This window comes from Urocitellus parryii, chromosome 12 (assembly GCF_045843805.1).
Source record: "Urocitellus parryii isolate mUroPar1 chromosome 12, mUroPar1.hap1, whole genome shotgun sequence".
NCBI classification, from domain to species: Eukaryota; Metazoa; Chordata; class Mammalia; order Rodentia; family Sciuridae; genus Urocitellus; species Urocitellus parryii.
The window spans coordinates 20,981,134-21,007,796 of record NC_135542.1 but is presented as its reverse complement, the minus strand read 5'-3'; the positions used below and the strand labels follow the sequence as shown (position 1 = coordinate 21,007,796).

The 26,663-nt window shown below is 55.7% G+C and overlaps 1 protein-coding gene across 1 annotated transcript; it reads left to right on the top strand.

Annotated features, from left to right (window-relative positions):
- On the top strand, nt 1–26,663 carry Pax8 (paired box 8). Its single transcript, XM_077792072.1, has 11 exons — nt 1–7; nt 1,674–1,839; nt 3,580–3,777; nt 5,431–5,519; nt 5,848–5,973; nt 6,113–6,288; nt 10,149–10,269; nt 10,616–10,822; nt 17,719–17,820; nt 24,180–24,266; nt 25,559–26,663. The coding sequence occupies exons 1-11, from the start codon at nt 1–3 to the stop codon at nt 25,633–25,635; spliced, it is 1,356 nt and encodes a 451-aa protein (XP_077648198.1). The 3' UTR covers nt 25,636–26,663.

Below are 26,663 nucleotides of genomic sequence, written 5' to 3'. Positions count from 1 at the left end.
ATGGCGAGTGGGGGAGATGCGTGGCCAGAGGGGCCAGCGTGAGGGCCACTCTTCCCACTGTCTGGGCCGCGCTGAGGCTCACAGCCCTTTGTTTTAAGGGAGCTGTTCTGCTGAAGGCCGCTGGAGCCCCTGAGGAGACATGGACAGGCAGCTCAGAACGTGCTGTCACTGGGCAACGAAAGGCACTCGGTGCCCAGCTAAGACCCTTCCCGCCCGCAGTCATAAATAGACTCCACTGGCTCCCACAGGGGCCTGGTCATGGCTCCTTCTCGCCTGCCGGCTCTCTCTGACTCCCACCCCGGGGTTCTGACCACCTCCAGGGCATCCACCAAATCATGCTCTGGTGTGAAAAGACCTTCCCTACCCAGGCCACAGCACCTTCAGAAAGGACTGCAGGCCAGTCCCACACCTCACCGGCCAGCTCTGGCCACTGAGCCACTGGGTAGCCTGGGAGCAGCTCCGGTCTGAGCCTCAGACTTCGGGTGGATCCTGGCTCTTTCTGGTATAGTCTTGAGTCTCGAATGAGTCATGTAAATCAAGTCGCTAAAATTCTCCTGGTCCCAGTCCCCTGGTTGAATAAGTGGAGATCTGAGTCCTAAAATCAGCCCCACTGAGTGATTTCATGGAGTGGAACATGTCAGGGAGTCTGACCGACGGTGCCCTCTGGCCTCAAAGCCTTTGCACACGCTGTTCCTCTGCCCGGAATAGTTTTCTCCTTCTTCTGCCACTCGGCGGGCACCTCGTTACCTTTGGCCTCAGCTTCGACTTTCCAGGAACCCTTCTGTAATTCCCTGACCAGGGCCAGGTCCCCTCCTCTGGTTCCAAGGGACTGTTTGCTACTTTGGGATTCCACTATAATAAAGCCATGAGGCGAGAGTGGGCTGGGGTCTGCCTTATTTACCTCAGTGACCATGAGCCTCTCACCGCGGCTGGCACAGAGTGGGCACTCAGTCAGCACAGGTCTGCTGAGAGAATGTTCTCAGAATGGAGGAGGACCGAGGCCAGAGCAGGAAAGCAGCTGAGAGTCTGCGGCCTGACGGGGCCGTCCTGGAGCCCATGGGGTCCCCGGCCAGGCCTCTGCCCACCATTTTAGTGCTATGACCTGTTGGAGGAGAAACCCTGAGGCTCTCTCAGGCAGGACACCCGCGTCAGGACTGGGGTCTGCTCCCCCCAGCTCAAACAGAGACGCTCTGGGTTCATTCTTTGGTGTTTATGTTTGTGACTGGGTTTCAACACCACTTCTGTGGTTTAAAGAGAAATGGGGAGACCATGGATCTCCTCCTGAGCCCTCATTTCTTAGAAAAGGAAAGGAGACCCAGGGAGGAGAGGGTCCCCCCAGGACACCCAGGACACAAGGACACCCTGAGTCTTTCTCCTTACCTGCCTTCAGAGGAAGGAAGGGGGTTGGTGTCTGGAGTGAAGGGCTTGGTCAGAAGGAGATAGGACAGGCCCCAAGGGCCCCCAGGGCATGCTGCACTCCTCTGGAACCAGCAGTGGGCGTCAGGTCTGAGCATCAGGACCACTGGTGCCCCGTCCTCCAGGAGGTGGGACTCTGAGTGGGAGGGGCGTGCAGGAGGCCTGCGGGGCTCAGTCAGGGTCGCACACCTGCAGCCTATGCTTCCCCATCTCCCCGCCTGGTCCTGACCACTCTCCCCGGGGTGTTGTGTTTCCAGGCCATGGCGGGCTGAACCAGCTGGGAGGGGCCTTTGTGAACGGCAGACCCCTGCCCGAAGTGGTGCGCCAGCGCATTGTGGACCTGGCCCACCAGGGCGTGAGGCCCTGCGACATCTCTCGCCAGCTCCGCGTCAGCCACGGCTGCGTGAGCAAGATCCTCGGCAGGTAAGCTCGCAGTTCAGCACGCCCCACGCTCTGCAGAGCGGGCCTCCCACGTCCAGCTTCAGTCCTGGGACCCGGACAGGGTGTGGTGGCGCCTCTGCCCGCTATGGCCTCCTGCTGTTCCCTGTCCTCGCTTCCTTCTCCACCCGTTTCTCCTTCCTTTGGCTTCTCTCTTTTGGGGGGAAAGGGGGTTAACAGGACTGAACTCTGGGCACTCGACCACTGAGCCCCATCCCCAGCCCTATTGTCTATTCTATTTGGAGACAGGGTCTCATTGAGTTGCTTAGTGCCTTACCACTGCTGAGGCTAGCCTTGACCTCGCCATCCTCCTGCCTCGGCCTCCTGAGCTGCTGGGATGACAGGGTGTACCACTGCGCCTGGCTCCTTTTTATCCTTTACCCATGTCTTGTTTCTGCAGCCGTCTTTGCTCTTCATACAGGAGACTCACCCCCCAGTTCCTTCTCTGGTGACACCTAGGGAAATGGGGCCCCTAGGAGGGCCCCACAGTAGAGAAGTCTCCTGGGGTCTAACCAGTGCAAGGGGGACGTCTGGGTTTGTGCCCCTGCGACAGAAGCAAGGGAGTGGCTTGCTCAGTCTCCAGGCCCAGCTCAGCCTCCCTGAGTAGCCTCCCTGGGAGTCAGGCCTAGAGGCTGGGATTCTTATGAGGTGACACTCGGGACCCCTGGGAACTGGTGCTCTATCAGCACCCAACATGGTGGCCCTCAGCCCCAGCTGCCCTGGAAGAAACTTAAACATAACAATAAAATTAAGTGTCTGTGCTCCAGCTCAGACTGATTTAGGGGACTGGGTCTAAGCCCCCACCTTCCCTCTGTAACCAGGTGGGGAACTACTTCGGGGGTGGGGCAGGGGCAGCACAGGCTTCCAGCAGAAATGCCCCGCCCTGGAGGACTCTGGGTTTTGAGGTAGTTCCATGCACCCGTCCCCCTCCTCCACCCCGCACGTGGATTCAGGGGCACCCCCGGTGCCAGGAGGCAAAGGGCCTGGCTGTAAGTGAACCCTGGAAACCCCGACTCCCTGCCCTGGGCTGTCAGGTTGGGGTCCAGGAGAGGGGATTCCCGAGATGGCTGTGGAGTCCCAGACAGGAGGGGAACTCTGGTCACTAGTGACCAACAGAGTTTGGAAGAGACAGATTGGCCCCGATGACAGAAGAGGGTGTCTACAGCAGGGAGGGGAGGATATCCTGACCCAGGCCACCCGTCTGCCACAGCAGAGAGCGGGGCAGAGGCTGGACGCCAGCAGGCTCAGCTCGGGGGACTGAGCCTGGCCAGGGATCCCCAAGGCTGGCCTCCAGAGTCCAGGGGACCAGCCTCACACCGGCAGTGGAAGCAAGATGGTCAAGGAGAAAATCAGTCAGCCTTCAGCCCAGAGAAACCGCCACTGTGCCCCACGGTTCCCACTGGGCCCAGCCAAGACGCCCCTCCTTACAGGGGACACCTCGTGCCCCTGGCCCTGATGGGGCAGGCAGAGCCTGGACAGAGGCAAGGCAAGGAGAGGAGCTGGGGCGTCCAGCAGAGGGCTCTGGTTTGGCGGCAGCATGAGCCTCCCCAAGAAAGGGATGTGGACAGTTCTGGGCATGCCAGGTGCCGGAGGCAGCCTCGGGCACCTCACTCCCATGGCCCTCCCCAGAAGCTTCAGACAGACAGAGGGGGGAGGCTCTGGCCACATCCCCCCCAGAGACCCCCTGCTTATTGGGTAATTCTTTGGGGTTCTCTATTGGAGTAGGTACTACGAGACTGGAAGCATCCGGCCTGGAGTGATAGGGGGCTCCAAGCCCAAGGTGGCCACCCCCAAGGTGGTGGAGAAGATCGGGGATTACAAGCGGCAGAACCCCACCATGTTTGCCTGGGAGATCAGGGACCGGCTCCTGGCCGAGGGCGTCTGTGACAATGACACCGTGCCCAGTGTCAGCTCCATCAACAGGTGAGAGACTGCAGCCTCTGGCCTTGGGCGGGCGCCTGGCTTTGGCATCATGAAGGAACTGAGCAGGGGCCCAACCCAGAGGGACTCGGGCCTTGGGCTACAGAGTTGGCAGGACCTCTCCGTCCCCGAAGGTGTCCCCCCGCCTCCTCTCTCCACACTGGACGCACCCTCCCCCTGCCCCACTCCACAGGGACCCATCTGTACCTTCCTTCCTCAGATACCACAACCTCTTTCATTGGACCAAAGAATGTTCCTGAACTGGTCATCTCCTGACCCCTCTCCTGGCCCCATGCAAGCACCTGGTCATCTGTTCAGCCCTGCAGATAGCTACAGCCCATCAAGCGCGTACTCTTCATCCATTATTCACCACTCACTCAGTTACCCGTCACCTGCAGGCCCTGGGGACACAAAACTCCTCCCCTGTCCAGCTTAGAGTCTAATGGGAGCACAGACCAAACCCAGTATCCACACAGACATTATAAAAATGCAGCTCCAAGTCCTGCTAAGGACAGGAACATGGGGGCATGTGGACCAGCACAGGGTGACTTTATGGGGTTATGAAAGGCTTCCCCTGAGTAAGAGGCAAGGAAGAAGAGCTGACGAGTCAAAAGGGAGGAAAGGAAAAAGGTCTGAGACACTCAAATGCCCTGTGGCTAACACAGTCTTATACAAGAAGCTAAAGGAGAGCCAGTAGACAGAGGGAAGGGAACCTGAGGCATGCTGAGGGGTTGGTGCCAAGTTATATACTCTTTGCTTTTGACCTCTGAGCCCTTGTCAGATTTTAAGCTGGATGCTGACTTGCATTTCAAAAATCTCACCTTGCCCCAATAGGGTGAGTTGATGGGAAAGGGACAAGAGTGGAGGAGTGGGCCCTGAGTGCCCGAGGTGGGAAAGAACACTGTTGGCATGCACTGAGGTTATCAAGGAAGGATCAAGGCTGGAGAGGTCATCAAGGTCAAACCCACAGAACTTAGGGATGAGCTTGATTGGGAGGGGCAGGCAGATGCCCCATCTGCACTTGACCTTGAGTGACCAATGTTTCCAACATGACATGAGGACACAGGCAGGGCCAGTGTGAAGACAGAGATCGGGGATTTGGATGTTGTTCTAGTTAGCTTTCTCGTTGCTGTGACTAAATGACCCGAGCATCACCTCTATAGAGGAGGAAGAGTTGATTGAGGGCTCACAGTTTCAGAGGTCTCAATCCATAGACAGCAGGCTCCGTTCCTCAGGCTGGAGTGAGGCTAAACATCATAGCAGGAGAGTGTGGCGGAGGGAAGAGGCTCACATGGGGATCAGGAAGCAGAGAGAGACTCCACTCGCCAGATACAAATATGTAGCCCAGGGCCAGCCCCATGCCCACCTGCCCCGTCACACCCACCACCTCAGCTGCCATCAGCTCATCCCAGCAGGGGTCAGTTCACTGGCTGGGCTGAGGCTGTCACCCCAGCCATTTCTCCTCTGAACCTTCTGGCCTTGTCTCACACCTGAGCTTTAGGGACACCTCGCATCCACACCATAACAGACGTGGACTAGCTGAGGCGGAAACCCCTCTGAGGTGACCAGTGGAGTGTCAGAAAGGCCACCCACCTGGGCAGCGCTGGGGCCTGTTTCCTCCTCTTTCTCTAGTGACGTTTTTGTTCTTCCTCGCAGAATCATCCGGACCAAAGTGCAGCAACCGTTCAACCTCCCCATGGACAGCTGCGTGGCCACCAAGTCCCTGAGCCCGGGACACACACTGAGTGAGTTCTGGGGGCTTGGAAGCTCACAAAACCCCTGGCACACAGACCCCCACCGTGTCCCCCAGGAGCCCCCAGACGCATCCCAGCACCCACGCCACCCACCTGCCCCAGCCCCTGCGTGGACGGAGCTGTCGAGTTGACAAGCCTGTCTTGGTCCCCATGGAAGGTCCCGTGGACACAGAGAGGTGGAAAGGACAGGCATGGGTGACTCCAGCTGCCACCAGGGCTCAGGGCTCGGGTCACCAGGTGGCTGGCTGGTCCCTCCAGGATGGCTGCAGGGGCTGGGGGCACTCCCTCGGCCTGACACTCTCCCTCTCGCCCACTGCAGTCCCCAGCTCCGCCGTCACGCCCCCCGAGTCCCCCCAGTCGGACTCCCTGGGCTCCACCTACTCCATCAACGGGCTCCTGGGAATCGCCCAGCCTGGCAGCGACAGCAAGAGGAAAATGGATGACAGTGAGTCCTGTGGGGACGGGCGGGGACACTCGGGGTCTGTCCCCCGCAGGGTTGCAGGCCCAGACCTGGAGCCCGGCTCTTGGCCCCCGGGATGGGTGGATGGGTCCCCTGAAAGCCTTCTCCCTGCCTGGCCACGCAGGTGACCAGGATAGCTGCCGGCTCAGCATCGACTCCCAGAGCAGCAGCAGCGGGCCCCGGAAGCACCTGCGCACGGACGCCTTCAGCCAGCACCACCTGGAGCCGCTCGAGTGCCCGTTCGAGCGGCAGCACTACCCCGAGGCCTACGCCTCCCCCGGCCACACCAAAGGCGAGCAGGTGAGCCAGGCTGAGTCCGCAGAGCTCTGGGGCTGGGGGCTGGGGCACCTGCTCCACGCAGCCTCGAGCCTCGATTTCCCTAGGTGCTCTGGCAGCTCCGCTCCTGGCCTCTCGCCTGCCCTCACCTTGGAGCCTGTCCCTTTAAGGGTGGGTGGCATAGCCAGGGGTGCCATCTCTGTGCTATCAGGGCCGGACGCTGTCACTGTCAAGTGGCCTTCCCGCTATGACCTGAGCACCCTTCTGGCCCTACCTCCCCTTGCACACCCCATGAGCCTGCATTACTCATGTCCCCAAGCATGCCACCCTCGTCCACACCCCTCTGCCCTGGCACACCATGTGCCCTCCGCGGAGAATGCCTTTCCTCCTATTTCTCCTCCTGGAAAAATACCACTTGGCCACTATGACTCAGCTCAACGCCGCTCTGCGAATCCACCCCTGCCCCTCAGACGTGCTCTGTGGGTCCAGCGACCCACATGTGGCTCCTGGGGACTTCTCAGGTGCATGGAAAGGACCTAGTGGGTGCAGCGAGGCACAGTGGTATCTGGAGGGTGGTGCAGGCTCTCAGCCGTGGCTCTCGTCCCCAGCACCAAACTCTGCGTGCCTCTTGGAATAGCCACTCAAGGCTGTCCCAAGAGGGCACAGAGGCACCTGGGGAAATCGGGACAGTAGGTCACCAGCTGCTGGGAGTCTTTCTTCCCAGCACCCAGGACAGGTCGGCCTCTGGGAAAAGCTGAGCGAGATGTGAGAGGTCCCTTCCCGAGGCCAGTAGAGCCTTTGCCTCGCTGGCAACCACTGAGCCCTGGGTTCATATTGTCTGGGGAGCATTGAGTCTGGCCCCCAAGTCAGCCCACTGAGGAGCATCTCTGGGGGGCCCACGCTGATCCAGAACAGAGACGAGACTATGTGTGTGTACGTACACCTTTAAGATCTAAGTAGGACAGTAGGGGTGCTGCCAATGATCAACTGAACAGTTGCCAGTGGCCGGCTGGACTACTGGCCCCCAGCCAGCCCCACAGCTGGGCAGTCGATCTGCGTCAGCGATTTTATCAGCCTTGGCTGTGACAACGATGAGAGGTGCAGAGAGAGCTGGCCGTCGGCAGACCTGGGAGAGGGCCTGGGTGCTCATCCGAGGGTCAGCACAGCTCCTGGAGGGGACAGGGCATCCATAGTGGCCTATAGGATGGCCTCTCTGTGAGAGCAAGCCTGCAGAAACCAGAGTGCAGCTCCAGCTGCCCCAGAGAGCAAAGAAACCCCCTGATAACACCTGGGCACCTGCTGGGTCCCAGAGCCATTTCCTGGCTCCAACCTAACTCCCAAAGGATCCTGCCTGGCTACAGACAGCCCCTGGACCCTGCTGGCATACATATTCGGGGGATCCAGGAATGAGAGGCTCTCAGAGCTCGAGGGGACCTCAGGGACCACCCAGTCCTCCTTCCCCACTTGTGTGGAGATCGCCCAGACCCAGAGAGCAGGCAAAGTCTTGAGGAAATAGATGGCTGCCAGGCTCAGGCCTATCAGCCCCGGGTTTATTCAGATGGTGCCACTTTACCTGCTTGGCAAAGATGCTTCCATATACATCCTGGTTTGAATGAAGACCAAGCAAAAGCATCTGAAAACCTTCAAACTGCCACCACCAGGCAGCCTACAGAGGAGGAAATCCAGGTGCAGACTGTGAATCACTCCTTCTCTCAGGCACCTGGCTGGGTGGTGAGGGGCACGGAGAACCCAGCCTGTGCCCAGGGCTTCTTAGGTCTGAGCCCCTGCCTCCCCAGCCTTTGGTACTGACTGTGCTTCCAGAGTAACACTGTGTTCTTGCACATAGGCACAGAGAGGCCCTCTGGCTGGGGGATCCAAGAGCAAAGCACCGATTCTCACACTTGACCTTAGCATGGGGCAAAGACACCAGCTTCTTGTCTGGAAAATCAATCGGGGGGAAAAGTTTAACGGGAACTTCTGGTGGCCTCTGTCCTGGTTGCTATTTTACTAGGGAGCATCATCAGAAGCCCGTAGAGCTCTCCTTCTGCTAGTTCACAAGCCCACCAAGAAGCGGACCAACAGAGCGTGGATATTATGATGCCAGAGACCAAGAATTTGGCAGCTTCTGACTCTTCCCCAAACCCCCAAATAATATCTATCATAACTCATTGAGCATCTGTTGTCAGCAAGCATTCTGGGATGAATGTTGCATATAAGTTTGTAGATAATATCTCATTCACTCTTCACATCAGTCAAGTAGATCCTAGGTCTATTGGAATAGGGGAGTTCAGGACTAGGTCTGATTCCCACCTGCTCACACAGGTGAGAACAAGGATGCAGGAAGTCAAGTAGACTGAACGCCTTGGCTTGCCTGAGTTCTGAAGCATTGTGCAACTCTGCCCCAAATCTAGGTTCAACACCAGAAAACAATCCAGTCATCTCTGAGATGTTTAAGCTATTCAAAAATGTTAGACTCTAGTTGTTTCTTTTTTCTTCTTTCATTGAATAGCCTGGTTTTTGGAGACTAGAAATATCTTGAGTAAATATTTTGATATCAAATCAACTCAACCAAAGGCCTTTCAAACTTTTCTTACACTGTCTAGAATTTAGGGATTTTATTCAATTTCATTAAGCCAGGCCAGGCTCTGAGCAACTCCGCCCTGCCTGGGAGTTGGCCCCCTAGGAAGGCACGGAACCAGAGCACCACTTAGTCAGTAATTGCTGCTACATGCTAATGGTGCCCTGGTGCCCTCCAGAATTGCCTGCAGCTTCCAAAGGTGCCCAGCATGCAACCAGAAAGCGCTGCAGCTTTATGGAGAGCCCTGCTCAGTGGAAATAACCAAGAGCACCTGATAAAGATTTGCAACCAAAATGAACAGCAAGCATCTTTCAAGCAGAATCTGCATGCTGCTTTTGGCTTGGCTTTGGAGAGAGAATGCACCTGTCCTGTGGACCAGAGTCAGACTCTGATGTCCTAGGTTTAGTCCTGGTTTCAATAAGCCAAACAGGGACATTTACCCTCGTGGTCCAGCCTCTACATGTACCAAACAGACATGGTCACATGCACTCATGTCAAGGGACTGGGGAGGGGGGGACTCCATAAGATTGACAGGCAAAACCCCAATATAAGTGTAAGAAGTGGTCAGGATGTCATCCAGTTTAGGGCAGCAGGTGACACAGCAGGGCACTGGAATCTGAATCCCACCTCCAGCCTACAGGGGAGGGTGTGGAGTTTCTGAACCTCTCTGTGCCTCATTTTCTTTTTTGTTGTTGTTGCTGTTGCTGGGGATTGAACTCAGGGGCACTCAACCACTGAGCCACCCCATTTTGTATTTTATTTGGAGACAGGGTCTCACTGAGTTGCTTAGCGCCTTGCTTTTGCTGAGGCGGGCTTTGAACTCAAGCCACCCTCTTGCCTCAGCCTCCCATGTGCCACTGGGACCCACTGTGCCTGTATTTTCTATTTGAAGGTGAATACATGAATAATGGTGTGCAGGACTGTGAACTGCCTGTTCCAGCCACTGGCATTGACCATGCTCAAACCATGTGAGGGGACAAGGAGAGACCAGTGTCCAGCCAGGACACAGTTCCTTAAAGGACACCAGCCATCCTGTACCTGGACTCTCCTTCCACCAGCCAACCTTGAACTCTGGGCCCTGGAAGAGGCACTCACACTGAGGGACTGGGATAAGAACAGCAGGCTTTGAGTTGCAGAATAGGAATTCCTTCAACAGGCCACCTGGAACAAGGGACACCAGGAGCCAAGGAGGAAAGGGGCCTTTCCTGGGGGAGATTAGGGCCCTCATGTCCAGAGACAGGCTGCAGGCTCTGGAAAACTTAGCCAGGGCCTCCCTGTGCCCTACTGATTCCTCTTTCCCCCGCAGGGCCTCTACCCGCTGCCCTTGCTCAACAGCACCCTGGAGGATGGGAAGGCCACCCTGACCCCTTCCAACACGCCCCTGGGGCGCAACCTGTCGACTCACCAGAGCTACCCCGTGGTGGCAGGTAGGATGCCAAGGCGCCTGGGCTGCCCGGGCCCAGCTGCGAGGGCGGCTGGAGGGCAGGGGAGGGCAGATGTGGCTGGTGTCAGGAGGAGCGTCTGTGGCCCCAGCCTGGAGAGGAGAGGTGGGCTGCAGGCTGGGCCTCCAGGGGGACAAGGGGGCGTGCCTCAGCCCACCTCCTGGGTCTCCTGGCGCCCTCCTGCGGGCACAGGCGGCATCGCACCTGCGGGCCCACGGCCACCTGCCGCCCGCCCTCCCGCCCGCCGCAGGCCGCATCCATGGCTGTCGTGCATGTGCCCGCCCCGCCATCTCACACCCCTCTCTCCTTGTTGTCTCCCTCCCTCCGGCAGATCCTCATTCACCCTTCGCCATAAAGCAGGAAAGCCCCGAGCTGTCCAGTTCTAGCTCCACCCCTTCCTCTTTATCTAGCTCCGCCTTTTTGGATCTGCAGCAAGTCGGCGCCGGGGGCCCCGCGGGCGCCTCGGTCCCGCCCTTCAATGCCTTTCCCCATGCTGCCTCCGTGTACGGGCAGTTCACGGGCCAGGCCCTCCTCTCAGGTACGACAGGGAGGTCCCCGTGCAGGTACGCGGGGGGAGGGAGGGCCTCGGGCTGGCCCAGGTCCCCGGCCCCACCTGGGCCAGCACCGCGGCTTTGTGTCCCGCGACTTGGCGGAGGTGGCGGCGCCCAGGCGCGGTTCCGGTGCGGTCTGGACAGGCTACGAAGGGACAGGCGCTCTGGGGGTGCCAGGGAGTGGTGCAGGCCCCCCAGGACCCCGTGGAAGAACAGGGACCCAAAGGCAAGGAGCAAGATGCTGAAACTGGGGACATTTTGGTCTTGGTCTTAAAGTTTAAAAAAAAAGGGGGAAGAAGAAAACCGCATAGGGCAAAGACAGTGACCTTTGATCCTTTCTGGATCAAAGTCCTCAAAAGGAATGGGGGCCAGCTCCATCTGGGCCTCTGTGATGTAGCTCTCCCCATTTGCACAAGGCAGGGCCAGCAGAGGATGCTCCTGCATCTTTCAACCGAGTATGGGGGGACCCTGATGGGCCTCCTGTCAGGAACCTCATCTGTTTTAAAACACTGAGAGCTAGAAGCAGGTTCAAGCCACCTGGAGCAAACCTTGCCCTGCACGGAAAAGGAGAAGCTTGCCCATCCACAGGTGGGAGCATGTATCCTGCATCCGAGGCTGGACCTGCATCCCAGGGCCAGTCCTCAGGTTCTCTGTCTCCCTGACAGAAGGGCATCCACCCAGCCAGCCAGGGCCTGTGCTGTGTGTAAAAGTCCAGGTTTGTCTTGGGCAGAGACAGAGACTCCCAGTGAAGTCTGAAGGGCATCTACAGAAACGAACTACTTCAGATGTGGACCAGCCAGGCAGGAGGCCAACCAGGCAACTATTAGCTCAGCAGAGACCAGTCTCCCTTGTGTTGGAGCTGTCTCCAAGGTGTGCAGGCATTTAGGGACAGAGAGAATGCCTCCTTGCCCTTGCTCCCATCCTGACTACCCTGAGAGGCTAGAGCAGAGACCAGGGCAAGAGGGCAAGGACATCTGGTACAGAGACAACCCAGAGTCAGACCGGCCATCTGCACCATGCTTTCACACATGCTGGACCTCACAGGTTGTCTTGAAATGAAGTCCTTTATGGGCACCAGGTATCCCAGCTAGCTCAGTGAAGGGCTGTGCTGTTTGAGTAGGCTTTGCCCCCAGAGAGCCTTTGGACGTGAAGCCACTGTCCCAGAGGGCCAGCACCTCTACCAGCCCAGAGAGATCTCTGAGTCAAGTGCACGGATCCTTTCTCGTAACCCACCCTGTGTTTACTCCCTAGCACCTAGAATTTTTTCCCTTCCCGGTGCATCCCTACCTGTAAGCCAGGAGGTCCTGTTGGTGGAGATGGACATTCAGAGAGTGGGCAGAGAGGCAATGTTTAAGGGCTGATGCGAGGGAAAAAATGTTGACTCCAGCGTTTGCAATGTCAAGAGGATGAAGTGAGCAGAGATGGGTCATTCGTCTTGACCAGAGGACTAAAGAAGAAAAGCTGTGGTCTGAGTGAAATGGTGTCAGACAGACAGTGGAAGGAAAGGAGGAGTAGAGGAGGCTCGAATGTGCTGTGGGGTGGATGGGCCAGTCCCTGGGCAAACTCAGGTGCCTGTGGAATGGCAGGAGGTAGGGCAGTGGAGAAGTAGGTGGGACTGGGAGACGATGGGGAACAGTTCTTTCCTGTGTGAGCTGCAGAAAGGCGTGGCAGGGCCAGTGAGAAAGAGGGAAGGACAGATGGCGGCTGGGCGTTGGTACATCAGAGCCCACACAACAGCCCAGGGCCAACTCCCTGATCCTGAGGCCCCCTCCACACTCTCTCCCCTCCCCAAGACCCCCCTTTTAAAAATAATAATAATAATTATTATTATTATTATTATTATTATTATTATTTTGGTACCCAAGATTGAACTCAGGGGCCCTTGACCACTGAGCCATGTCCCCAGCCCTATTTATATTTTATTTAGCGACAGGGTCTCACTGAGTTGCTTACACCTCACTTTTGCTGAGGCTGGTTTTAAACTCGCTATCCTCCTGCCTCAGCCTCCCTAGCTGTTGGGATTACAGGTGTGCACCACCACGCCCGGCCTCCCCAGGACCCTTTTAAGGAAGGCTGCTAGTGCAGTCAACCAACATTTTATTGGCTCTTTGGCTTTTCATTTCGTGGACAAGCCCACTCAAGCCAGCTGTGGGACAGGGAGCTGATCCAACCCACAGGACCAGGCAGCTGGCAACAGACAGCAGGTGGTCCCTGAGGCAGCAGGCAGCCAGATATACAGCACTGTCATGTCCTGGCAGGTGACCTCAAAGCCAGGCCCAGATGCTGTTGCAGTTCAGGTGTGAGACTCATGGAGACCAGTGGCTGGCCCCAGAGCTGGAGATTCAGCACAGAGGCAAGGGCCCCAAGAAGGGCAAGGAGTGTCCAGACTTGGAGGGACTGGTTCCAGGCAGGTGCCTGGGAGCAGGAAACAAGTCAGGGCTGCTGTTCAAGGAGCCAAGCCAGTCCTGCAGTTGAAGGGCAGGCAGGCAATGGCTGGCAACCGTGCCGAGCTCGGGGTGTTGGCCTGGAGCTCTTCACACTGTCTAGCTGAGGCCTATGGTCAAGGTTGGACCTATATACCTAACAAGGCTGAGCCCTGGTGGGAGGTCTCAGAGGACAGGATAGGACAGGGGAGGACCAGAGGGGCATGAGCTCAAGGGTCTGGGGGGCTGCAGACCTAGAAGAGGTGAAATTTGAAAGAAAGGACAGGAAGCAGAGACCGAGCTCTCCTAGGAAATTCTGCAGACAGGGCGAGGAGGGACCGTCTGGGAGTTTCCATTCCATAATCAGCTCAGCTGTGACCTGCATGGACCTTCCTGGCTCCCCTCTACTGTGTGACCCGAGGGCCTCCTGCCATTTCCTGCAACCCCTTTACCTGCTTCCCCTGAGCAGCATTCCAAAGCTGGTAGCTCTGTTAGTGTGATGTCCAGGGTTACTTCCCTTCTGAGTCTCAGCTTCAAGAAGGAGGAAGCATTAGGGAATAGACTGCCCCTGAGATGCCTGCCAGTCCTCTTTGGACAGCCCAGTCCACATCCCAGTGCGGATCCCGCAGCCCGGCCCTGCCAGTAACATCAAGGCCAATCTTGCCCTGCTGCTCCAAGGCTGACTGCAGCTCAGCTGATCAGAAAGCTTGAAGTTAGGTTTTATCATCAAAGAGCTCATTACCCTCCTCCGTCCTTTTGTGCAAAATTATATTTAGTCCTGCCAAAGAGATTTCTGGGTTGCCATAATTCTCCATGCTATCAGAACAAGATAAGGAATTGAAAAGGGGTCACACAGAGGGCAGACATCAAAGGGGGCAAATGAAATAGTCTGAAGTCACCTCTACCCTCTGCATTCCTCCAGCTAAGGTCTTCCCGCCCAGCTCTGCCACTCTCTAGAATACTTACCAATGATCCTGGGGTGCTAGAGATGTCTTAGAGAATCCCACCTCCCAGCCAGTCAACTTGGGCCTGGGCCTATGTCAACTTCTTAAAAATAAGGCCACCTTGGAAATATGTTGTATGCAGAGGAGATGGAATTACACAAATTAAGGATGAAGAGTCTTAAAAAAAAGAGAGAGAGAGAGGGAAAGAGTGTGTTAGGCTGTTCTGGAGCATTTAAGCTCATGGCATCTTCTGTTTGGTTTCTAAGAGAGAAGCAAGGTTGTTGGCTTTCTGGAAGAAATATTATTATTTTCCAGTGCTAGGGATGGAACCCAGGCCCTTACACATTCTAGGCACTCACTCTACCATGAGCTAACTCCCAGCCTGCACACCCCCAATTTTTTTAAGGAGTTGGGGCCAAGAGGGTTGTGGGCTGCAGGACAAACTAGGGCTGCACAATTGGGTGAGGGCCGCAGGAGAACGTTTTCCAGGAGGGCCAGGTGTCATGGGAGGAATGTGTCCAGTTCTGCTCTGGCAGGTGATCCAGAAAGGAAATGAGGTAACTCCAGGGAGAAGAACATTAAAATATCAGAACATAGGGGACGGAGGACAAGGAATTCCATTTGCAGGGGCAGTGTGGGGACTCGTGCTGGGGGAGGGGTACTTGTGGCCTAATGGAATGTGTGCCCTGGAGTCTGCCCACTGCACCACACAGCTCCAGAGCCCAGGGTCAGCAGAGGGAAAGCCCCAGCATGAGGTCTGGAGGGGGGGAGCAGGGACCTGAGGCCGTCAGGGACAGAAGAACACTAGCAGAGAGGTGTCCTGTGAGCCCAGACTGGTCCGCACCACCCTGTCCCCAGTCATGGCAGACACAGGCTGCCTCAGTGTCCTTCTTAACTCACTGTGCTAGGACGCCCCTGCCCGCCAATCCAGGAGAAGGTGAACCCAGTCATCAGCTCTCCCAAGTTAGCCCCATGTGACAGGCAGAAAGACATGGTTTGGAGGGGTTTTTCCCCCATCCACAGTCTGGATCTAGAGGACTCCCCATCCCCCTCTGTGGGGAAGGAGGAGGGAAGAAGGTGTCAGACCTGGTCGGCCACCACCACCCTCTTCCACCTCTCCCCCATTGCCACCACCCCTCCACCTTCCCACTCTCCCTCCGTGGTCCCCAGTGCCTGTCTGGGCGCTGCTCCCTGGGCCCATGGGGCTGAGTCTGAGGGTCGGTCAGATGGCACTGTCCTTCCCAGGAAGCTCAGGTGTCCCCATGGTGTGCTTCTGCCCGTTTCTCTTCTCCTTCTAAATATGCCACAGTTCCCTTCTCCTTACTCTGCTCCAACCCTCCCATGTTCCCCTAATGACCCTGGGTCAGGTGCACAGAGCCCACCTCGAGGATCCCAATGGGTCCCACCCTGTTTGGTCCAGCACCAGACATGGCCAGACCCTGCAGTGAAAGTCAACAGGTGAGAGGTGGCGTTCAGGTAGGACCCTCCCACAGCTTCATATAGCTGACAGCTCATTGCAAAGAGGGTTTATTCTGCAAGGTCCACTGACACGGCCATTTCTAAGGTGTGCTCCCTGCACTGATCCGAGTCCATCTGTAGCATGAAAACCTGGGTATAGCGTATGTTGACAACTTCAGGGGAATGGTAATAAGGCACATGAGGTTTATTCGATCCCATTTTACGCGTAGATCAATAGGATTAGGGCACATAGGTGCCTGGCAAGGGCACGCAGAAGATTGGATACAGAAGTGGGATGAGGACCCCCCAGTCCTCTGATCCCCAGGCTGAGGACACAGGGTCTTGTCCGTTGGCACCTTGGGCCTGGCTCCAAATGCCCATGCCAGCCTCTGCCCCATCTTGACTTACTGCCTGTCCTTGATACATGGTCACTCTTGCTGTCTGCTGTGTCCCCGGGTGCTTAGAGGTTTCCTGGCACACAGCACTTACTCAGTATTGTTGGATTGTTGAGATGTCCTTGGGGAATCTCCGGAGTGAGAAGTCAGGGAGATGAGATCACCGAGGAGTTGAGAATTTACTGGGCTCCATGGACAGACCTCCCATCCCTCATTACCAGGCACCTGTCCAAGGGGCTGCTGTGTGAAGGCCTCAGGGCACCCAGGGGAGGAAACCTGGGCAAGCAGTGGCCCTGAGGAGGTGGCCCTGGGAAGGTGGTGGGCAGGGCTCACAGGGAGCCCATGGAGCCTGGGAGGAAAACTTGGCCTCCATGAGGGAGGCAGAAGGCATCTGGGTCATAACCTAACACAGAGGTCTCAACCCGGAGTGACTTTGCCCCATTTCCTCCCTGCTAGTGACACGCGGCAGTGTCACGAGACACTGGGTTGTCACACAGGTGGGAACTGCTACTGGACTCTAGTAGACAGAAGCCAGGGTGCTGCTAAATGTCTCCAGTGCACAGGACAACCTCACAATGAATAATTAACAAGCCTGAAAAACCATATTGCTGAGATTGGGACCCTGTAGACACCACGAAGACCACGGAGGGCCAAATAATTCATCATGCAATAGCAGCATTTTGAAAGTGAAATGGACATTAGTAATAAATGTGCTTGGTGATACGGTCAGCACCTGGTTCCCCCTGGGCAAACCGGGCTATGCCATCTCTGTCACAGAACCTGGGGATGAGCCAGATGCTGACCTGGAGCGCAGCACCTAGGGGTGGTAGCAGAGGGGAACAGGTGAGGGACCCTGGCTGTCAGGCAGGGGGTCGGTGGGGAGAACATCACCAGGTCATCTGCGTCTCCTAAATGGAAAGCTTTCACTTCCTGATTTAGAGGAGAGACAGAGCCAGGGAGAAGGGTCTTCACAGAGTTCCCCTGGTGTCACCACAGCATGGTATGTCCCACAAGTTCTCTGTGTAACAGATAACACAGATGTCCCAGTAACATCCGTGTCGCTGAGAAAGTTTTCATTTTTTTCAGAAATGCAGGTGACCGATATGCAGCTGGTGGTCACCTGTAAAAGCTAATCATCCCTCAGGCACGTCTCCTCTTAGGTTAGGGGTAGGCAGTGGGTTTTGTGTCCCTTGCATCTCTGATAGATTCTATTCCCCTGGAAGGCCAAGTCAAGGAGAAGAACCCTGCTCTCTGGGTCAGTGGAAAGGGTGGTGGTCGATGGGTAATGTCTGCTCTTCACCCTCCGAGCGGAAGCTGGAGAAGATGCTGAGACTCTGGTCTCTGTGCACACACTTAGGCGGGGTGTGCCGACGGCTGTGCTGGGCACGGGGATCAGGAAGACTCGCAGACTATCCCCTGGCCTCCAGGATCGTGATATAAATAACACTCATGGCGATGAAGCCATTGGAGAACAGGGAACAGAACAGTGCTGTTCAAGTCCTTGCTGCCTGGAGAGCCTCTGTCCTGACAGAGGCAAGGGCTTGGGCTCAGAGGAGGAGGGCAAAGGCAGGAATGGCATCAGGGCCTTGCTGAACTCAAGGAGAGCAGACGTCGAGCCCAGGAGCCCCGCTGACCGACTGATGACTCTGCTGTGTTTTTCCAGGGAGAGAGATGGTGGGGCCCACGCTGCCCGGATACCCGCCCCACATCCCCACCAGTGGACAGGGCAGCTATGCCTCTTCTGCCATCGCAGGCATGGTGGCAGGTAAGGGGAGGGGCCACATGGGGGAGGTGCAGGGACATTGCAAAGGAGGGGCAGGAGACAGACCGAATCCCATACATAGGCTTGCCAAAGGGCACTGAAGGGTGATGGACCCAAGGGGCACCTTGTGCACACCTGGATAAGATGCCCCTGTGCCCTCCTGGCTCCTTCTCTAGCCCCCAGCTTGGCCGCCTCCTTCCCAAATAGCCCATGTCCCCACCATGATGGAAAGGGCGGGGCTCAGACAGACCCATGTTCAAGTCCAAGCTCCCTGACCTCTTCCACCACTTTGATGGATAATAATGGAGTGTGCTTCGGGGACCAAAGGCCCTAAGCCCAAACTGAGCCCGACCTCGGAGCACCCTTGTCACGCAGTGATTTAACTTTGACGAATTGCAATCTCATCCCTTCATGAGATCCGAACATTGATGATGATGATGGTGATGGGATTGAAATACAGCCTTCTCGTCTCCCACTCACTCATTCTGCATGAGCAGGCTCCTGGTTCCCAGGTTCTAGGTCTAAGGAGCCTGAGATGAGCTAGGAGTTTCCATCCTTGGTTGAACTGGCTTGGAATCTGCGTGCCAGGCATTTGGGGTTCTTTATCTGCCAGTTGTCATCCAGTGGTGACTTGTAGTGTCAAGGTCTGAACAAATGAGGACAATGGGGATTTCTTTGAGAAAGTCTCTGTCATCTAGGAGCCTATGAGGCAGACCCTGGGGTGGATGGGCTAGAACGGAGACACTTCCACTGCCCAGAGAGGTCCAGGGGACTTTAGCTCATGGAGGGGACTCTGAACTCAGGGCATGTGTGAACCCCATGCCAGCCCTGGGCCCGCTTCCCTGGCTCTGCACCCAGAGACTTGGCACGTCCACTTCCCTCTGCCGACCACCTGCTCTGGGCACCCTGTGCAAGGCAGGTGGGCTGGGCTCTCCTGGGCAGAGGAGGGGCAGGAGAAGGAGGAGGGAAGCAGACCCAGTGCTCCCTGGGAACCTGCTGAGCTGGCACTTGTTGCCGCCTGGTTACCGTGGCGATGTGCTTAATGCAGCGTTGAAAATACAGAATACTGACTCCTCTCTCCCTCCTGGCCCCGGACTCCCTCCCTCCCTCCCTTCCTCTTCTGGAGCGTGAAATGAGATTGGTCAAGATAAAAAAGGAAAAGATTCGGTTATTTTTTTAAGAGTGTGGATAATGGGGCCTCTCAATCAAAATCCCAGGCTCCAGTCTGCTCCCCCATCCCCCTTCCACCCCTCCACCTTCCCCTGCTGCCTGCTCCGAGGAGGAGGAAGACACCAAAGAACGAGGTTTTCCTCTTAATTATGAATCATTCCTTGAGGGCAGGCCCAGGGCAAGGGGTTCCTGGGGCCCAGAGTCTGACCCGGGAGGTAGCTGGAAGGCTGGAGCCTCTCATCAAAGGCTCCAGGTCATTTCCAGTAAGGCCTCATCCAGAGCCAGGCTGTGGAGAAACACACACACACACACACACACACACACACACACACGACCACCCTGACTACAAGTGGATTTCGAGAGGAAGGGACCTTGTCTTGCACATGAAGGGCCTCCCAGTATGTGCGGCATGCAAATTAATTTTAAGAAAATGCGACACTATTTAAGTAAATCAGCTGGCTCCTAGATATGCCCTTGTGTGGATTAACTCTTAAAAGAATTTTATTTTTGTAGAAAAAAATACACGTCCATCTCTCTTACCACTGCTTGTGATCTCCCAGTCACAATTGAAGGGGGATTCCTTCAATTAATGTCAATAAACTCATCAGGCACCTACTGCATGAATGTAAGGTCATAATAAGCACATGAAGTAAGGCATGTCAATGACATTCTTAATCCCTGTGGAGAGGAGGAAGTGGTCATTGACTGTGCACTTGTGCGTGCCCAGACATTCATACGTAGGACTTTGTTTCCCATGGAGTCTTCACCATAGACTGGGAGGCTGACGTTACCCCTGTTTTATAGACAAGAAGACTTAGAAAAGCAAACGGTGTGCTCTGGGTCTTCACAATACTCAGCAGCTGAGTTGCTCACAAATCTTCTGATTCCAAATCTAGGGCTCCTTCCTCTTCGACACGCTGCCTCCAGCCACCCCAGAAACAAACGTAAGCTCTAGGAAGTAGCACAGGAGAAGGGTCAGGGTGCAGATTCCTTGGTCCATTCACTTTCCATTGTGTCTTTTCTGTCTCTCCCTCTCTGTGCATCTCTGTCTTTTCCTGTCCTCTCCTCTCTCATTTATTTTTATTTTTTGGTTCCAGCCCCACTAACTCAAGGACCCTCACATCAGTTCTAGAGCAGAACCAACACCTCCAGATAGATGGTCCATCCAGCAAACTAGCCATCCTTCCATCCATCCATTCACCCACCTTCCTTCCGTTCATCCTGCCTACCTGTCTGTCCAGGCAACCTTGCATTTTTAAGCCCTCTCTTGATCCATATGTTTTTCTATCTGTCCATCCACCCTTTCTTTAATCCCTCTATTTCTCCATCTCCCCATGCAGCTATCCATCCTTCCACTTTTTATCCATCTTTCCATCCACATGTCTTTCCATCTATTTATCCATCCCCCATCTTCCATCTGTCCATCTGTCCATGTTCTCTTGTATTCAGCCTTTTATCCACCCATTTATCTTTCCATCCATTTTTCCATCTGTCCACTCATTCATCTACCTATCCATCCCTCCATCTGTTCAACTGTCCACCTTTCCATCCGTCCATCTATTCTTCCATCAGTCTATCTGTCCATTTTTCCACATAGCCATTCTTTCATCTAGCCATCTTTCCATCTGTCCCTCACACCTGTCCTCCCATCCATGCTGTTGTCCATCCATCTGTCCTTTTCCACACCATCTTTACCTTCATCTGTCCACGCATCCATTCTCCCTGCCTCCGTCTTCCCACCTGTCATCTCCTCATCTTGGGTATTCTCATCATGCACACACCATCCGTCCCTGGGTCTCTCCATCTGTTCACCACTTTTCCACTTAACAGATACCATGGAGATTCTCTTGGAGGGGATGCTGGGGATGCAGGAGCACACAGGACGTGTTCCTCTATTCATGGAGCTCACGACCTAATAATGGAGAGAAATGAGTGATGAACAAGTCAATGAATGAACGAGCATAATTCCAGATGGTTTTAAGTGTGCAGAAACCAGAACACGGGATGACCACAGGGAGAGGAGATCACTGCTTTAGATGGGTGATCAGGGAAGGCCTCTCTGAGAAGGTGTTCAAAGTGGTCAGCCAAGTGATAAACTGGGGCTGACCATCCCTGGCCCCAAAAGAACAGCCCGTGCAGAGGCCGCACGGCAGGAAGGAACTGGTTTAGCCTGACAGCACACAGAGGGAAGGCCACCCAGATGCTGAGCAGCTGGGCGCACTCCAGGACAAGGAGGTGTCACAGCAGCAAGATCAGGTTTTAAAGGACAACTCAAGCCTTCTGGGAAAACAGACTGTAGACATGAAGAGAGGACGCTCAGAGGCCAGTCAGGATGGAGTTGCAGTAGTGCTCGCAAGAGATGCCGGTGGCTTGGATAGCAAAGGAGGAGTAAGGAGACCCGGTGGTATGTTTTGGTGGTAGAGCCGATCCAAGCTGCTGGGGAACTGGCCATAGGCATGATACAGGGATCAGAAGACAGGAATCGGGGGTCCCTCCGAGTTTGGCCATGGCAAGCCCCATTGGTGATGGTGGGAAGCATATATGTGGGCAACGAGGGGAGGAAGATAGGAAGTGGGTGAAAGGTGGGACTCCAGAGTCCTGTTAGGCCATATTAGGATTGAGACACCGTGTGAAATGCCCAGTTTAACATGCCAGCAGGCACATGACACACGTCTGAGGTCAGAAAAGGATCCTCAGTACCCTCTGAATATCAGTCTGTACAACCCTCTTGTTTCAAACCAAGGAATTAGATGAATTCTCTTGAAAGAATAGGAATGGAAATTCACAGAAGGTTCCCAGACCCTCAGAAGGTTTCTCCAACATACTGTAGAGTTCTAACAGAGAACAAGCCAGCAAAGAGAGTGGGGAGCAGAGACAAGCCAGAAGCAGACCAGGACTTGGGCCGCATGGAACCCAGAGGCACAGAGGGAGTGGTGAGCTGGAGGGGCAGGTGCCTGGAGACAGAAGTGGCCATTGGTGATCAGGTTAGAGGCTGTGGGACTTGCAGGCCTCCGCATCGGCATGATTAGAAGGGCATAAGCAGAGGCCATGGGGCAGAGAAAGGGGCAGATGGCTAGAAAAGGCTCTGGGGTAGGAAGAAGTTGGGTTTTTTGTTTGTTTGTTTGTTTGTTTGTTTGTTTTGGGTACTGGGGATTTAGCCCAGGGGCTTTTTACCACTGAGCCACATCCCCAGTCCTTTTTATTTGAGACAGAGTCTTGCTAAGTTGCTTAGGGCCTTGCTAAGTTGCTAAGGATAGGCTAGAACTTTTGATCCTCCTGCCTCAGCCTCCCAAGTCACTGGGGTTATAGGTGCATGCTGCCACCCTGGCAAATTTTTTGCAGGTAGAAAATAGCAGAGCCATGATCATAGGCTACAGGGCATGATGAACGGGAAAGGGAGAGACCACTAAAGTAGAAAGAAGGGGACTGTGCAGGAGGACTGCACATGCCGAGGGAGGAGGACAGGACATTCGGTCTTCCCTGGCCCAGCAGGTGGACAGATCTGGTGGTAGGAAGAGGCCACACCCAGGAGTGTTCCTCCCGAGCCCCCACCTCCACCCGGGCTGCCCTGGGGCTGAGGCACAGGTGCCCAGTGTGTTCAGTAACTGAGTCCCTGTGCAGGTGAGCGGATGCATGAACGAGTGGCACTGTGAGGGGCAAACATAAGGCTTCCGTCTCTTCCACGTCCTTTGGAGCCTGCAGCGCTCAGCTTTGAGAAGGGTGGGGTGAAAGCCAGGGTGGGGCCATGCTGTGAGGCCAGGGAGATGGCAGAGAGGGGCAGTCAACAGGGTAGTTCAAGGGCGGGTGCCCACCTCCGCTCCTCCTGCACTATGCCTACTTCTCTGCCAGGAAGCAGCCCCCACTGGCCCCAGCCTAGCTCTAAGGCTGGTTGTATGACAGATTTGAGTGGAACTTTATTTAGCACCTGTTTCATGGGAGACTAATTAAAAAGCTAACAATTATTGAGTGCTTCTTATATTCCAAGCACAATTATATATTACGTATTACCATGTTTAGCCCCATGAGTGGGGGGGCAATAATTTGCTCCATTGGACAAATGAGGGAAACAAGGCTCAGAGAGGCCAAGTGACTTCTCCAAGTTTATAGAGCCAGGAAGTAAGAGACAGGGATTTGATTTCAAACAGCCTGGGAAGAAGATGCGGACCACAGAAAGCACTTAGCTCATAATCGCAGATGAGTTTCCAAAAGGCTGTAGGTCATTCACTGGATCTCAGGGTTGGCGGGAACCTGTCTTTGTAAATGACATTGTCTCATAAGTGATAAAGAAACTTTCTGGAATTTAGGGTCAAGAGTTCTAAGGTCAAGTCCTGCCTTGCCATTTATCAGCAGTGTAATTTGAGGCAAATGACTTAATCCGGCTGCGATTCAGTGTCCTGGTCTTTAAATTGGCTGTGTGGCCGAGTGCCCCCATGGGATGATTGTGAAAGCAGAATTGTTGCTGCTATGTCAGAGATTTCTTAAGTAATTCCTCTGGGAAATAAGTCCTGTGGGGAAGCCATGATCTACTCACGGAAGGAGGTGATCTGGTCTACTCTGTGTAAATAAATTCATGCCCTGGGTTTGCTTACAATGGTGACAAATTCTCAGAGTAAGTTCCAGAACACAGCGTCCCCAAGAGCTGGATGCCCTCCAGGCTCCTCCCTCTTCTCCGGCCTTCGCCTTCAGCCCTGGGTGCTACAGAGGGATACACCCTCCCCAGACCTCCACCTGGGAGGATAGCCAGTTCTCAGATCTTCACGGCTGGCTCCTCTTCCGGCCCCCTGCCGTGGCCCCTCTAGAGCCCCTGTACAGAAGGTCCAGGCAGCAGTAGAAGCAGGGGTAGAAGCTGGGCCCTCGAGCCCAGTACAGTGTTCGCCCTCCACTAGGCCCTGCAGCTGTGTGAGCTTCTGTGGGTCCACAGCCTCGTTTCTTTGTCTGTAAAATAGGGTTAGTGATAGTGTCTGTCTCCTGGGGCTCCTTCAAGGGAGCCCCTCTGGTGCCTGGAGAACAGGGCACAGCCCCAAATGACCCCAGACTCTGCAGTTCCCGGTGGGACGCTGGAGAGGCCTCTTGGCCCTGCCCCTCCCCCTGCCACTCACCCACTGCCAGCCCCACAGGCTCTTCTCCCCCAGCCCCAGCTCCACCTTGGAGCCACCATCCTCCTCACGGACCTCTCACCTGTGCCTCCACAGGAAGTGAATACTCGGGCAACACCTATGGCCACACCCCCTACTCCTCCTACAGTGAGGCCTGGCGCTTCCCCAACTCCAGCTTGCTGAGTAAGTCCAGCCTGGCAGGCCCCCTGCTGGGCAGGGCGGGTGGGAGGGATAAGGCCAGGCCCAAGGAGACTGAGCACTGGGCGGCCTCAGGTTAGACAAGGCCTGGAGACCTGTGTCCCCTGGCACAGGACATAGCAGGAGGGCAGTCTTTGCCGGGAGAAGGCAGAAGCCAGGTAATTCCTGACTTTGATCTCCCTCCTGCTCCCTAAGGCCCTAAATCATGGTTTTGCATAAGATTCAGAGTCGAGGACTTGAGGGGAGGGCCAGGACAGATTCAGGAGAGTCTAAGAGAGGCCTGCTGCTGCAGGGTCACCGCCCCGTCCCCCTGGCCACGCTGATCCGGCCACTGCAGGCCACGCTGCTGTGCTTCTTCCTGAGAGCTGATTTCAGAACACTGTCCTGACCCTCATCATCCACCTAAGTGGGTCCCAGATAATCCTGACTCTGTACCAAAGCCCTTAGCAGGGAGCCTTGTTCCTCCAGGTTTGGCCTATTTGGTTTGAGAACTGGACAGCATGCAGAATTGAGGTCCAGAGAGAGATAATGGCTTCAGCAGGCTTCAGGGCCACTGTCCACCCTTGTCTAGCCATGGGACCTGGGCTAGGGAGAAAGCAAGCCCACAGTGGGGAACTGGAGGGCTCCCACTAGGGCTTCCCTGAGTGGTGGCCTTGAGGGTATCAGAGCAGACCTGAACTGGAGAGGAGCCCTGGCAGACCGCCTGGGAACCTCTGCTGCTGCAACCTCTGAGCATTCTGCCCTAGGCCCTGCAGATGTCTACAATTCCAAGCCACCTCTTGGTTCACCTCAGCCAGGAAGGACAAGGGCAAGGAGACATGCAGGGGGTCAGGGGTCAGGACAACCTCCTGCTGAGCCTCCCCAAGCTGCTGTCCAGCAGGGGCTTGGAGCCTGCTGCAGGCCTGGAGCCCAGGCCTCCTTGGCCCGGTGGGAATCTCAGTCTGGGCATCAGATTCTGCGACCTGCTGTTGTTGGGCAAGTCTGGTGCTTGGTTCTTGTGCTCCCATGGGCCACGGCTCTCTCCTGCCCTCTCCCTGCCCCCAGGTGTTGAAGGTCAAGAGAGAGGAGGGGGCAAGACAGGCTCTCATTCTGGCCGGCAACTCCGAGGTGAGGTTGGAGAAGGAGGAGACAGGGCTGGAGAGGAGTTAATCTTTGATGATCAGATAGGCCTGGGTGAATGATTAACTGCTGCTGTCTTAAAGGTCAGCAGAGGCCGGGAGGCCGAGCCGCCACCTCCCCTCTGACCAGCAGTGTTGTTGTTTTTTTCGATGGTCCAGGTTCCCCCTATTATTACAGTTCCACCTCGAGGCCGAGCGTGCCGCCCACCTCTGCCACGGCCTTTGACCATCTGTAATTGCCATGGGGACAGTGGGAGCGACCAGGCAGCAGGAGGACTCGGCCTGGGACAGGCCTCAGAGAGTCATACAAAGGAATCTTTATTTATTACATGAAAAATAACCACAAGTCCAGCTTCGTGGCTCACTCCCCGTGTGGTTAATGTAATCAACCATGAAAGACGGGATGACCTTGGAGAAGGCCAAACTGTCCTCCAGGACTCCTTAATGGGGGCAGGAGTTCAAGGGAAAGAGGACCATCCCATTCCAAAAGATGCGGAATTGGAGAAGAAATGTTCCCTGGCTGCGAGCCACCAAAGGAGAGAAGGAAGTGCCCCAGGACCTGGAGGGGGCACAGGTGGGCCTGCCTGCCCGCACGGGCACAGGGCACTCGCATGGCTCGTCAACACAGCTCAGCAGAGGTGGAGTGTAGGCAAGTCCTTCCACCCACAGGTCACAGCCCAGTGCCAAGGCTCTCCCCGACAGGCACCCCGACCCCCCCCTCAGCCTCCACCACTGCTGGCTCTCCCTGCTCTGTCTCCCGGGCACGGGCTGAGGGCTGCTAGTCTGTCACCCCACTGCGTGGCCAGCTGACCCCCACTCCACCTGCTGCTATGCAAGTTCCAGCCTCTCCTCCGGTGGCTCCCCTCTTTGGCAGCCACCATCAGCCATCCAGAAGCAGCTGAAGACAGGCATTCCCCAGGGCCTAGGCCCCGGGAGGGGAGGTGCGGCCCTGCCCAGGGCAGAACAAGGCCGAATGGTGGGAAAAGCCAACCGGAGGACACTTCCCCTTCCAACTGCTCTTGCCAAGTCACCTGAGCTACCACAGCCCTCCTACAGCAGCCAGAAGACACCGAGGCAGCCCCCGAGGCCCATCTGTAAATACTGTATATGAAGCTCTGGTGGGTCCTGCTTCCCTCTTTCCACCCCAGACTTGGCCTCTGAATTGTCTCCCAGCACCTTGGGCTTCTCTCCTTGATGCTTCTTTCTTTTTTAAAGAAACCCACCATTGCCACATGACTCAATAAACCATTACTCTTCGTCTCAG

Coding starts and splice junctions, on each gene's coding strand:
- Pax8 (XM_077792072.1), top strand. Junction 5,520..5,847: donor GAGCCCGGGACACACACTGA/GTGAGTTCTGGG, acceptor CGCCCACTGCAG/TCCCCAGCTCCGCCGTCACG. Junction 5,974..6,112: donor CAAGAGGAAAATGGATGACA/GTGAGTCCTGTG, acceptor CTGGCCACGCAG/GTGACCAGGATAGCTGCCGG.